Source organism: Corvus kubaryi, unplaced genomic scaffold (assembly GCF_017639235.1).
Source record: "Corvus kubaryi isolate FWS band 111438036 unplaced genomic scaffold, C.kubaryi_AGA036_p1.0 37385, whole genome shotgun sequence".
In the NCBI taxonomy this organism is placed as follows: domain Eukaryota; kingdom Metazoa; phylum Chordata; class Aves; order Passeriformes; family Corvidae; genus Corvus; species Corvus kubaryi.
The window spans coordinates 21007861-21022677 of NW_024581127.1; the positions used below are offsets into that span (position 1 = coordinate 21007861).

At 34.9% G+C, this 14817-nt stretch overlaps 1 protein-coding gene across 4 annotated transcripts in view; it reads right to left on the minus strand.

Moving 5' to 3' along the window:
* Positions 1–14817, minus strand: part of CSMD3 (CUB and Sushi multiple domains 3) — a 613333-nt gene that overhangs the window by 493163 nt on the left and 105353 nt on the right. For all 4 annotated transcript variants that reach the window (XM_042035930.1, XM_042035929.1, XM_042035928.1 and 1 more), the window contains exon 3: positions 9498–9610. In XM_042035930.1, coding sequence (XP_041891864.1) covers positions 9498–9610 — 113 coding nt within the window. The remainder of the gene's footprint in view (positions 1–9497; positions 9611–14817) is intronic.

Genomic DNA, 14817 nt, shown 5'->3' on the forward strand with positions numbered 1-14817 from the left:
TCCTTGAGCTGTAACTTAAAATTTGAAGGAAGCACCTGCTTATAAACATGGAGCTGCATTTAATTAGGTACTTTAATGAGCAGTATATTCCAGTTCCTACAGAATACTGTTTCAGCTATATTGGATTACAGTTATCACTGCTTGTCTAGACATGGGATCAAAATGTGAATCTTAAATTAGATTACCTTAAGATTTGCTTTTGTCAGGGTATTGTACTTGTCTTAACAATATGACAGTCCAGTAGCTGAAAAATCTAAGTTCACCAAGAAAACCTTAGAATCCCTTGGGAAATTTCTTTCAAGACTTGCAGCATATATTCAATTATTTTTTAAATGAAAAATTACATTGAAAATATATATTACAAAAAACCAACAACCCTGAAGTAAGGCTGGCATATAATTAAGATTTCAAATTAATCACTGCCTTAGTTAAACTTCAGTATGAGGCATGTATCAAAATGATAAATTGCAGTACCATAAGTTGACAAATATGGCTTATTTAACAACATTATTCTGAAAGAAATAAATTAAACAGAACATTGAAATAGTAAGTGGATTTTTACCAGACTAAGGGAGAGACATCTTATTTTTCCAATAATTAAGTTTTTCTCAAGACAGAAGAAATGATAGGTTATTCATTGGTTTTTAAATTTCAAAGAATGACTTTTTTTTGCAAATGTTAAAGCAAATGAATATATTTCCATTCATTTTGTCTGAAACAAAATTATGCATGTTCTCTGGCTCTCTAATCAATCAACTTATTTATTTCTTTTTAAAGATTTATCAAAGAAAATTTAGCACTCAACAACCATTAAAGTCTAACTGCTAGTTATGGTAGACTGAAACACTGGGTCTATAATCAAGCACATGTGCATGAGTTTTTTCCTAAAAATTATATGTTATTTTTCAAATGAAAGAACAGGGAAGAGAAAGACAAGTCTATTTAGATGAATTCATCACATATTCTCCCAAAAATAGGATGTCAAATATTTGGCAGCAGAAACAATCTTTAACTGTACTTTTGTATACTGATAATAAAGTGACACAGCCCTCCATAATGAGCTTTTGAGAGGTTCTAGTGGTCAGATACTCCCTCCTACATGGAAAGTCCCCTGCCTGCAAGCCAGACCTCTAGTCTTGGACTGTGTACTTCTTGTCTGGAGCTCAGGAGCATAATTTACAGAGAAATTGCTGTTTTTCAGCTTCACAACTGCTACTTCATGCTATCCACCCATCTGAGTGGTAGTAACATGGCCAAGGGAAACGTTAAGCAGATCTGAGGTTGGTATGGGATTCTGAGGGGAAGAATGAGGGGCATGTGATCCCCTGTGGTGTTGGTATCGATTTCAATCCTTCTGATTAGGAGAAAAGCTCTGGCTGCAAGTGCATCTAGCAGACCAATACCTAGTTGCACAGTCCAAGGGTTTGGCCTTTGTAACCATAGTACCTCATCTGAAGACGAAGTAGGACTGCTGGGAAAAAATGAAACTACCTGATCCAGGCAAATAAAAATATAACCGTAAGTGGACATTTTTAACTCAGAAGGAGGACCTTTAAAAATACTCTTTTCAGGGGACAGGCACCTAACTACAGGGTAGAAGAAAATTGCACCCAGGTTTAGAGGGCAGGCTGAGAAGTAAGTACTAAAATTGGGACACTAGACTTTAGGACATCATATTTGGATTTATCTGGGGAATTGTTAGGCAGAATCTCCTGGGAAGCAATTATGGGGAGGAAGTGCAGTCAGAGAGATGGTTGATATTTTTTAAATGGCATCCCAAATATTTTTAGGGGAAGTGAACTTTGGGAAATTACTCATGAGGCTAACAAGGGAGCTTCTTAAAGAACTAAAATGCAAAGAAGTACAGACAAAAAAAAAATAAAGGAAAAAAAGATGGACGGCAAGAAAGGTATGTAGAAATGGTGCTTAGGAACAAAATGAAGAAGGTCAAAGTCCAAGGGGAGTAACATTAGGAAGGGGTTTTATGGGTTATACAAAGAGATTGTACAAGTATGCTAGTGGCAAAAAAAAGGACAGGGAAAATTGAAGATTCACCAGTAGGTGGCAAACCCAATAATATTCAATATAGAAAAGGCCAAGGAACTCCATGCCTTGTGTGCATCGTTCTTCATAAGGAGTAACCTGTTCATGTAGCAGTCCAATTGGGAAGGAGAGCAGTAATTGCTTTTGGGTTTACATTGAAAAGTTGGATACATTCACATTCACAGATTCACCCAAGGGTACCAGAAGAGCTGTTGCACCATGACTGAAAAGCTGCTGTCTGTAATCCATGGAAACTTATAGCAATCAGTTGTAGTCCTTCATGACTAGACAGACTAGTGATACACTTTTCGTTATGAAAGCAAAAGGGATCACTACAGGCACTATGAATTAGTAATCCTTCGCTCAATTCCTGGAATTAGCCTAAAGACCACATTTTTGTAATCCATTTTCCATCACCTGAAGGATGAAGCTATTTGGGAACAGCTAGCACAGACTCATCAAGGGCAAACCATGCTTGATAAAGCCAAATTACGTTTAAGCATCTGAAGGGATGTTATAAGTGGCCACTGCTTCCAGCGGCTCTGAAATGTGAGCATTTCCTTGCCTGGCCACAGGAGCCCAAAGCCAGGGCAGCTTGACACTGGGGAATGTAAGACTCAAGCCAATGGACTTTCTTGCTTCTTTCCCATTTGTGGATTTAACCACTTTTACATCTGAGCAAGTATCCCCGAGAAACACGCAGACACATACAAGACACCAACAGGATGGGCTATAGGCTGCCCCAGGCACGACACTGCTTTGACAGCACCCCCCTGAACATGAGTACCAGTGGCCAAACCCTCTCTTTGTCTGGAAGATGCAGGAGGTCACTCATGGAGGTGCACACACAGGGATTACCTGAGTTCATGAGTACACATACATTCACAGGTGCCATAAGTACCAGCATGACCCTTCTGTCTGCCTGGCAGCCCTGATCAGATCCCAGGCTGTCTTACTGGCCCCAGGTGTCCCCTCATCACTGGCTGGTCCAGTTTGATGGTTACTAGCAAACATGCAGTACTGGCATACTTGTCAAGCATGGACTCCCCACCCACCTGATACTTTACCCTAGATCCAGAGCCTCCTTCCTGCTGGTTCATCCAGATGGACATGTGCTGGTGAGTGACCCATGCACACCCAGTATGGAGAAGCTGAAGACAGTTGTCGTCACACTGCCTCAGCACCTGTCACAGGGCTTCCTCCAAGCACTGGCATTGAGCCTCTCACTTGCTTCACTCATGCTGGTTCCTCCTGATAGTTATTTTTTGGGACAAACGCCATTCCCACCCCAGTGAGTGGAAGCTGAGACCCCCCCACTCACTTCAGGATCTGGCACGGAGATCCCAGTCTCTGCAGTAGTTGATACTAGGCCAGGGTTATCTACACCCCCAGCCTGGCTCCAGTAGCTGGCACTCAGCCCTTTAAACCCTCACACAGGCAGGACAGAGAATGAGATTTCTCTGAAAGTTAAAAGTTATTTAATAAGAAAATAGGACAGGTTAAATAGAAAAGACAGGTTAAAAAGAAAATAGGATCAGGTGCAGGCCTCAGCCAGACAAGTGTACTGATCAGAGCCCTTTTTCACACAGCACTCACATAATGATGAAAATGCAGAAGAATGACACAAAATAATTAATTATTTGGAAAATTACTTTATGTTAAAGCTTCAAAAGCCCATATTAAAGAGAAAGAGTACTCTGAAGTGTGTGATTTTATTGCAGTACTTAAGAACCTCCATAAGAACTCACAGATGCTAATAATAAGGGCTCTATAATTCAGCAGATAAAAGCAGAACAAAAGCCAGTGACTGGAAGTTCAAAAATCAGAATTAAAAATTTTACTTCTAAGTGAGACAGAGTGATCAGTGGGATAAAAGAAAGATTTCTTAAAGCTTGATGTCTTAGAGAACTAAATTTGTTTCCAGAAGTTATTCTTTAGCCAAATCTGTGTTTGTGGTATCAAGAAAATGGTGTGAAGTGCTACAAAAATTAACCAGATTAAGTCCACAGAGTTATTTTTCTCTCTACTTCCTTTGGACTTATATAGGAATGGTAGTACCAATACAACATACAGGTAAAATAGGTAGAAGCACCATGGCAACCTGGTGATGATTTTATAAAGAGTGATTGGCTTCTGTACTACAGCTTTACATGTTCATCTGGCATTAGGAATGGCATGAAAGTCTGTAGTAGATACAGCCATTAGTGGGATGTTTTTCATCCAAGATAGTATTCCAAGACAAAAAGTATTTGTTAGATAATTTTCTGTGACTTCATAGACAATGTGGCAGATATTCATGCATTCAGACAAAAGACAGAAACTCCAGCACCTATTTTTTCTCGTTATCCAACATGTTGAATAGAAGTAAGAATAGACAATACAGATTGGCTTATATCTAGCATGTTGCTTTGTTAGATTTAGCATGTTTCATCTAAATGTATCTGTTTCTGCAATTTAATCATTCCCTGTTTTGATTTTCCTTTCCTTTCCTTTTTCCTTTCCTTTTTCCTTTCCTTTTTCCTTTCTTGCTTTTTCCTTTCCTTTTTCCTCTCCTTTTTCCTTTCCTTTTTCCTTTCCTTCCTTTTTCCTTTCCTTTTTCCTTTCCTTTTTCCTTTCCTTTTTCCTTTCCTTTTTCCTTTCCTTTTTCCTTTTTTCTCTCCTTTCCTTTTTCCTCTCCTCTCCTCTCCTCTCCTCTCCTCTCCTCTCCTCTCCTTTCTTCAATTTTTATTAAGGTGTTGCTGAAACAATGTAATGACAGAAAGCAGCCATACCCAGAGTAGTTATGGCAAAATGTGAACAGAAACAACAAAGAGCCTATAGTATCCATCAGGTAGTAAGCCTGGTGACAAACTTAGAGCTTAAAGTCTGTGGCTTCTACAATCCCAACCTGGCAAACAATTTTTCAGTGGATTTCTCTTAGAGAGAACTCCAACATTAAACAATAATTCATTAGTACTCCTTCAAATTTTATATTAAGCTAGGAGTGGTATTATTAGTATTATATAGCTAGGACGTAGCTGAATCCAAGATTTCGATTATCTGTAGCCACATTTCTGCATTCAATATGCAGGAGAGCTAAAAATAGTATATCCCATTTTTTCACATTCTCTAGCTTTATACCAACTGCCAAAATTATTTTTAGCACCCACATCCTGGCACATTTAAATCTTACTAGTATTTCTTACCTACATGCTTCAATAAGCCTGCACATCAGCTACCAGTTTTTCTTAATGTTGCTGAAAGAAATGCATGATAAGTCCACAGAATTCACTAGATGGAAATCCTATTCTGTTGATAAACCCCATCTGCTCCCTTCTTTCCTTCCCCACCTCCCATTATCCATAAAGCTGTGATCATTCTTGAAATTTTTAACATTGCGCTCAAATCCCTCCCAAAAACATTTCAGCAGAATTGCTGAACTCCATAGCAGCACTCCAGTACAAACATGAAGACCATTTCATTACTTATACAGTCTTATAATGCAATTTTATAACTCATCTTTAAAATTATGTGCAGCAGCACAAACCAGATAAAGTTATATTTCATACCACAGTTATAAATATTTGCAAGTCACCTCCTGGGCATTCAGAGTTTTCACTATAAAGGTAATCTATATACATATATATATATATTTTTTTTTTTTTTTGCCATGGCCAACAGGATAACACAAAAATGTCTATCATATTTAACTTGAATAAAGATTGCCATAAATTCTAGCAGTACATTTCTTAAACAAGTAAATGATTTTAGCAATGTCAGCTACCTGTTTAATAGCTGTAAAATAAAACAGTGAGAACAGAAGAAAGCACTGTTCAAAGCAGGACTAAGTCCACTGAATTGCCTTTGCTGTATAGGCAAGCTGCTACGCTGCTTTCTTTCTCAGCAGCTGTATTTCCCCTCCTGTACTCTCAATGAATAAAGCTGCTTATGTATCTTAGGACAGCAGGAAATGGAAAAGTGCATCTAACTCTTCTATTCCAAAACCAAATTATCTCATCAGAAATAAAATAAAAAGGCACAGCTACACTGTGACTTAGCCTAAATTATCAAATAGGACATTAAGTATAGCATTTCTCCTCCAGATATTAATACCTATACATGTTGTAGAGAGCCTGAAAGGTACTGAATAACCTCCACAGAAGTGTCTCCAGAACAAAAGGTGCAGAATCAGCAGACTTGGAACTTCCCCATTTCTCACTCCAACCAGCAATGCTGTGTCACTAGACGGTGATAAAATTAGCTCCACGGGTTTTTTTAAATCCCTCCTTAATTTTTAGTGAACCTCACCATTTTCTATTGTCACTGTAAGTGAAGTCTATTACTTTTGAGTAATCTGTTCCAGTTTTCTCTCACGAAATCCTTTTTCTTCAGGGATATTGTGCTATATAGGGAGGTATGTTTATCAGATGTGTTCTCTGAATAATAAGCTGAATATGGAGAAGTTTGTGCATAATGGTACCATAGATAACTCAAATATGCCACTTGATATAGAAGAAAAAAAGAGGGCTTGAGAAGAAGAGAAAGAAGGAGAGGAGAGAAGAATGGAGTGACACAGTTTGCAGACTGAGGCTTATAATATTGATGTTTAGCAGGCCAGAGTTGATATTTTTATGGTCTATAGTGCACTTGGTTTGACTGAATGCAATTGCAGTGGCTTACATATGGTGGCTCAGCATACTCTTTCTATTAATAATATAATTTTATATATATTCATAAACATTTTTATTCTCAGGAGATCAAAAAATGAGTATGTTCCCATATGTTTCATCAAGAAAGTCCACCATAGATTTGTATTTCTCACAGATTCTGTCAGGCACTTTGCAGTTTCTTGCCAACTTTCAGCTCAACTGCAAATTTGTCAAGCAGATGAGAAGTCAGAAAAAATAGATGTTTGGAGGCTTTGGGGGTTTTTTTGTTTTTTTGATAGTGAACATTAATTGATTCCATGTATGGGGAATCCATTTACCTATTTAATCTATTTCAAAGCATTTCAAAAGAAAGTGTTTTAAATTATCTCTGATTATGAAAGGTATGTTCCTTCTTTTTCAAATTACAGCTGGATCTAATCCCTTCAGATAGATATTGCCACTTCTCACCCTATCCTCTCATGTCACATGTATCATTTTGCTTTATTGCAATGACAGGTTGCTAATCATTTCTATCTTAAATTTCAAATTGCATATCCATAATGAAGCGTTAAATTATGAGGCATGATATTTAGGCGTTCTAAGTATGGAGACATTTCGTCAAAAAGCTAAGAAGAAGCTACTGGGCAATCAAATTTTTTGAAAACTGGATACCAGGTAGAACCAGATCGTAAAATGCTGATTGCAGGGCTATACACATTCACAAAGAGTACAAGAACAGAAATGGAAATTGCCCTGATGTGATTATCATTTAAGTACATCTATTCTCTCACATCAAGGAAAGAGGAATTAAATGAATGTAATGTAATGAGTTTTCATTTCTTTGTCATCTGGGTATAAAGATGGATAACTTCACATGAAGTCAAAAAAAACAGGTATTGAAAAAAAAATTCTCTGACAATGAAATTACCTTGATTCATGTCTTAAAACAGTAGATCTGACTGTTGTAAGGGAGACTCCATTGAACTAAAGCTCTGGTGTAAAGCCTAACACTTTGAATATTCCTAACTTCACAGAATAAAACATCAGTTTCAAAAAAGATGAGTATCAATTTCAAGGTAGCAAGTTTATGTTTTGTTCTAAAATGCTGATTTCTGTGGTTAAAGGTAAAATTTCCCCCAACTTTATAGTGACCTAGAAGCTTGATTTCTATTAATCAGCATGCTATTTTCACCTAGAAAGGAACTATGTGAGGAGTCAGTCATATGTGCAAGCTGTAGTCTACTGTCGATCTTCCATTTTAGGTTTAATTATTCTCTATCATAACTGAGATGCACAGTAAGTTTCTGTTAGCATTAGCAGTGCAAAATTTTTCAGTAAACTGTTTATAAGATGGACAGATGATACCATATATAATGAATTCGACAAGCATGAGAAGCATATATTTTATTTTACATAGTTAAAAAACCATCGGAAGTGCAATGTACATTTTAATATAAAATTTCTTAATAATGCTTAAGTTACCAAATGCTTGAAAAATTGACTCGACTGCAGAGTGGCTATAATCTAGACAAAACCAGTTACATATAGCCTGAATTTCTTGTTTCTAATCTACCTCTTTTTTATGTGCAACCCAGAAAATAAAACGATAGTATGTAATAATTTCAGCTATTTTCTCTAATAACTCAAGGAACAAGATGGACCTAAAAATTATTTTATGTTTTCCATTTCATATCTTGATATATAGGAGGGAATTTGTATATGAAGTAACATTCTAATGCATCATACCTGAAGGTAAACTATATCAATGGCTGAAGACATTTTACTGCAGAGCGATTCTGGGCTGTATTTCTACAGCAGCCCTTCATTGCATTACCAATTTTTGGATATTTTCCTAGCTAGCAAAATGTTACTCATCTAGTTACTTCCTCAAACACTGGTTTCTGTTGCAGATGGGACCAAGCAGAGTACAACAATGGCCTCAGAACTTCTCCAGGCTGTTTACTGTAGCTCCTGCTTTGCTGACAGAGACACTTAATGGAAACAGAATAATCAAGTGTCTCAATGCCAAGTATCCTTAAAAAAGAGGGGGGAAAAATCCAAAACCAAAAAAACCAAAACACAAAACACAATAGCAAAGAAAAAGAGAAAAAGCAAAAGTTTCTGTTTATATCCTATAAACAGAGTGCATAGTCCTGATACCAAGAAATGTGTTTAAAAAATGAATGCATGATATAAACCAATTCTTCAAACACTACTATATTGAACTTGATCATAAACAAGATCCTTCCTGGAACATACACATACAACACATATGTGTACATATACAATACTATGAACTTCTGGACTTCACGAATGCATGTTCCAGCTCATTAACTTCAGTGTCTGTGTGAAAATTATAGAAAATTGTGAAAACTGTAATAGAGAAATAGCTTTATGTCAATTCAGAGAACTGAGTCAGCAGTTTTCCTGTGCAAACATATAAGAAGGAATCCATTCACAAAACTTTCAGATTCCACTATCTAGCAAAATTCAAGACTAGCTAGTAATGTCTTGATGTTAATTTGAATAAGCATGCGTCAGAAGGACCAGAACAATAACAATTAAGTTTTTCAGAATTTAAAGAACTTGCCATTATTAGAGGTCATAAAATATTTGTGTCTGGATCGGACTATACATTGTAAGGTTTTAAATATTTTGGTTTGACATATGACTCTATGCATCTGTGAATGTTTACATGAAAAGCAAATATTGTAACTTGGATAAAGTTATGTATGTGTATTTTTGTATATTTCTGTGGGATGTTTAGGTTTTGTATGTATAGAGACCAGAGGAAAAAAACAGAATATTTTGTTAAGAATGTCTTACCTTCATAGTAAACTTTAAACCCATGAGCACTAACTGCAAAGTCACTTGTCAAGCGCAGTGAAAATACAGATTTTGTACTTGTCACAGGTAGAGGAAGATGAAATCCTGTTAACCTAAGAAACAAAAAAGCACAACTCATGGTTAATTGTTCGGAAAACAAAACCATATGTGAAAGGCTGCTGCTCTGAATAGTATTTGATCATGGAAAGGACAGCTGTCTTAAAAATATGTAGCTTGCATTACTTGAAAAAATTATTTTTATATAGTAATTGAGGATTATAAAACGGCTATTTTTGATGGACACTGAAACAACAGTTTGATAAAACTGTGCTTAGTATAGATGATAGTAAGATGTAGAAACTGTACTTAAATACATTTCAGATTATCAGTAGCTGAAAAAAATAAAACAACCAAAGAAATCACAGTCCACCAGACAATTTACACTCTTTAGGGTTATGTTCAAAAATATATTGCACTATATATCTTGCACCGGTTTCTATTAAAATTTGTATTAGCTGAATTTTTCCACGGTAACATGATGAAAGAACAGGGACCATGATTCACTTTAATGAGGGACTTTAGTATTATTTAAACTGTGCACTTTAGCCTCTGAGAAGAAATTTCTGATTTCAACTCAAAGAACAGCGTCATTGTGAAATAACAGATCCGTAACAAAAGTTCTCTTGAAAGGAGTTACAGGGTTGTTAAGGTTTGTGTTTTTGTTGTTTGTATGTTTGGTTTTGTTTGTTCTATTAAAACCACTATGTTTGAGACACGAAAGAAAATTTTTTCGTGTACTCGGCACTGCTGATAAGATCTGCTGATACTAATTTCTACATATTCATTTGATGTATATATGACAACACTTATCTTCCTCAGTTTTAGGAGAATAACTTCATCAGGGTTCATATCAAACCAACAAAGGCCATAATATTTACCTGTCAAAAATGCATAAAGAACAAGTTGAAGAATTTATCTATGTACACACACCAGTGAAACCTAGACATACATTTGGAGCCCAGTTAGCCATGTGTGGTGAATTGTGTAGCAGATTAGGATGATATATTTTATTAATGATTGAGATTAAAATTATTTTCATGTGTTTGTAGATAAGCCCTTATTTTATATTTTATTTTGAATTTAGAACTACAGAAAAATTTAGCTCAAAAGGGACCTATAGAGGCCACATAGTCCAAGCTACTGTTCAAAGTGGCCTTAAAATCAGAGTTAGTCTAGGTTACCCAAGATATACGTTTTCTCTTTTCATTGTTAGAATAAATTTTTTGTTTGTTTGAAGGTTTTTTGTGTTTAGATTTTGTTTGTTTGTTTATTTGTTTGTTTGTTTTTAAATGCATCTATATCTACAGCTACCTAGGCTGGTCTGGAGCACACATTGAGAAATATATAAACTCAATTTTACTGGAAGAGATGACATATATTTTTAATTTTGATTGATGTAAGAACAAATGCCAGTGGTGTTTACTGATGTTTTAATATGTTTACCGCTGCTTATTCTGAAATTCAGTCTCAATCTTCTTCTGAAATCACAAATTAACTGATAAGTTATGTCCTGCCATTATCAGCATTTCTAGTCTCATCAGAGGGAAGGATATGAGTGATGAGAAGCCCAGAATTCAAAAGGTCAGGAAATTATTTGCTAAAAAAGTACTGTAATTGCAATATTAGCATTTATTTAATGTTTTGCTTATTTTTAGCCTTAAGATACATTTAGATGAGTTCTATATAGTGTACCACTAATTTACCAGGAAGTTTATTTGCTGTGGGGATCATAAAAAGTTTTTCTTTGATCACTATATACGTGGTGTCCTTAACAGATACTCTAATGGGTATTATATAGATGTTTTTTCTTAAGCAGTCTTTGGAAAGCAATACAAAATTTAAAAACAAACAAACAAAAAGTCAAAAAGAAAAACCTCCTCTATAGAATGGCCAATTTATGCCATTGGTTACAGTCATGACAGATATGAAAGACAAATTATAATAGTATTTGCATCACATAACCAGAAAATTTAAAAACATGAACAAAAGAAGCAAAGGCCCCTAAAGATGTATACAGTCATATATTTATATGTTTCAAGTCCTCAGTGGGTGTATTTAGAAAGCTATCTTTTGTTTTGTCATTGGCATCTTTATGAATAATATCATTAAAAGAAGACTAAAGAATTTATGTTAATATGAAAAATGGAGAATTATGTACAGAATATTTATGATTTAGGAAATGCATTTTTTATTTGATAGGAGGGTATGTTTTTGTTCTATTAATAAAAAAAGTTAATAAAATGCTTACGTCTCCCAAAATGGCATATGCATAGTCTTTTAATAAGTCAATATCAAAGCATTTTTTTCAACGGCTTGGTCATTGACCAATACGCTAATTCATTGGTAAGTATCAACACTTAAGATAAGCTGGCCTAATGTAAAATCAAACCAATAATTTGAATAAAACTCTAACTTCTATCTCACAGTAGATTTAGCTGGTATCTGTTTAGCTAATCAACGATATAAAAAATTCTTGGTATAAACATATATCCAGCAGAAAAGAAATACACAGTTATCCCAAAGTGTTCAATTCTGTGAGTGGTACGTAGGCACAGCTTAGATGGGTAGTGGATTTTTAAAATGAACACATATGTACGAGCATAGTAAACATTACTGCTCCTGATGCAAAACAGATCATTTTAAGAGCTGTTGGATACCATTTAGCTTTCAGTGGTGGACCTTTTATAGGCATCATTATGTTGTATTTAGTCAAAAAAGATAAGCTTGTTTCTTTAATTTGGTTGCTACACTTAAGGTGATATGAAGAAATTCAGAGATAATATTTTTGGTTTAGTGAATGCAAAATTAATCAAAAATTTTAATGAGTAAAAATTCAACATGCAAATTTCACTCAGTAAAATACTACAGATTTTTAGAAAGACCTGTAATGTAATTCATTCTGACTATTGAAATAACCTAATACTTGAGTATTATTTATTAGGTACAAAAGGACATTGACTTCAGATCTTAAGTCTTATTTGTATGTTAAACCCTACAAACTGTCCTAAGTGTTATCTGGAACAGTTTTCATTGCCATTTAAAATGAAACATAACAACCACATCATAACTGCAGGAGAGAGATGGCAGGTAAGAAGCAAAATATCTGTATGATAATTTATGTGCATACATCCTATTGTCACTTATTCAGATCAGTCACAACTAAATGTCTGAGTACTCTGGTAAAAGTAAAACTTTAGGTCAAACAATTATGCAAAATATGCAGTCATCTCATTAAATAGATATCATATGCATATTAAATACATTTAAAATTTAGATTTCCTCTCATAGCTGAGGGGTTTTTTATCACAGCAATTTTCCATCTTACATTCCATTTGCATATCTCATTCCATTTGTATCAACTTTTTTCAAATTTAAAATACCTAATGGAGTTATCAGGTGACTCTCTACTTCTGTTTTTAGACACTGTGAGATATTTGAAACATCAGCACAGAGTTGGTAGATATGGCATTGTACCACCATGAGATCCATGTGCTTCTGGAGAGATGGAGGCCAGGCAGGATTCCTTAAGGGTTCTAGACATGCCTGCATCTTGTGCTAGGCTCTTCAAGCATGCCTTTATAATTTACCACTTTGGCAGAAAAAATTTGTACTACAACAGATGTGCTTTCTTTTTTGATTTTTTTTTTTTTGTGGGATTCTCTGTTCCTTTTCATCTTTCCCTTTTTGATTTTGGAATTATCTCATTTAGTGCTCTCTGACCTCATTAAGGGATCCCATAAGTAACTGATACTGGCTTGGGTACCCATAGGAAAGCATGGGAACTAAAAGACAATGTCTAGAGAGGTCTGAGAGGAAAATACACTTCTTTCTGGTTTAACTCCTAAAAACCCAAATTTTGAATTGTGACATTCTACTTGAGCATTTGATTTAGATTATGCAGTTCAGCTACAGAGTGCTATCAAACACAGAATAGTGATACAAATTTGTAAAGGAATACACTGCATATGAATGAATATATTTGCTTTGTTCTTGCTCGTGTGTCTAACAAGCTTGCCAGGCACCTAACACCCACAGGAAATGGACACATTATGTATGTAGTCCAAGACTACAGATGTTTCTGGGAGCATAGGAAAAGGTTAAGAGATATTTTTATTTATTCAAGTTTTCTACAGAGGAGAGACCAGATGCTCAGCCTGAAAAAAATTATTGTATATAGAGATTCTAAAACTCCAGTAGTAAATATGGTGAAATTAAATATATCATTTGGAAACACAATATGTATTCAGAATTTATATATTATTTACATGCAAAATTATAATGCTGTGTAAAGTAGTTTCAGTAATGTGAATCTGGCAATGTTTTTGCAATCATGTCAGAGTATAAGAACAGAGAACAGAAACACCCATTGCCTTGGAGCCAGAGAAAAGGACATATGAGATACATGATTAAATTACTCCAAGTAGACCCAAGACTGAGGAGAAGAAAATCATCACCATCATACTCTTTGACAAAGAATTAGTCTTTCTGGTTGTTTGCCATAACTACCCCATGGTGCCATCTTTATCCTCCCAAGGAAACCAAAGTGATGAGTGTCTAAATGGACATCAAAAGCACCACAGAACACCAACACAGAAAAGAGGTAGATTCTAGGAAGAATCTGTACAATTTTAGCTGTATTTTTTTTAAGTAATTAGCTGCTTTGAGTATGAGGTTTAATAATATTGTAAACAAACTAGTAATAATAACTTTTATACTCACTTCTATATTTAGAAGTGAATATAACAGTTATTATATATTTATTCTAAGACTTCTTGGTGAAATAAAACAGATTTTATTTGAGTCCTCAGATGTCTATAAGTTCTCAGGATGAAAATGCAGAAAATTTCTTGACATACAAAAAAGTGACTAAAGGGTTTCTTTTTCCAGGTGAGAGACTAGTTTTGAAACACAGTGAACACACTGTGTTTTATGTGTCTTCTGACTCCATCCTTATTTATTTTTTCAGTAATGGAAAAAGCCCAATGGAGTCTGAAATAAATCATTGTCTTATGTACACAGGAATTTCTAAATATTCTGTCACCATTAATTCAAATATAATAAATAATTTCTAAGCAGTAGTGATAATGTTTGAATCTATAGGAAAATTTTTTTGTAATATTTTTTGGGATTATAAATGATTGTAAATGACATAATTATTTTCTTTCAAACATGTAATTTACAGAGTGTGTCACTGTGTCTCTTCCTCCTGTAGGTTACCATATTCTATCATGTGCTACAGATTCAAAAAAAGAAGGCACGT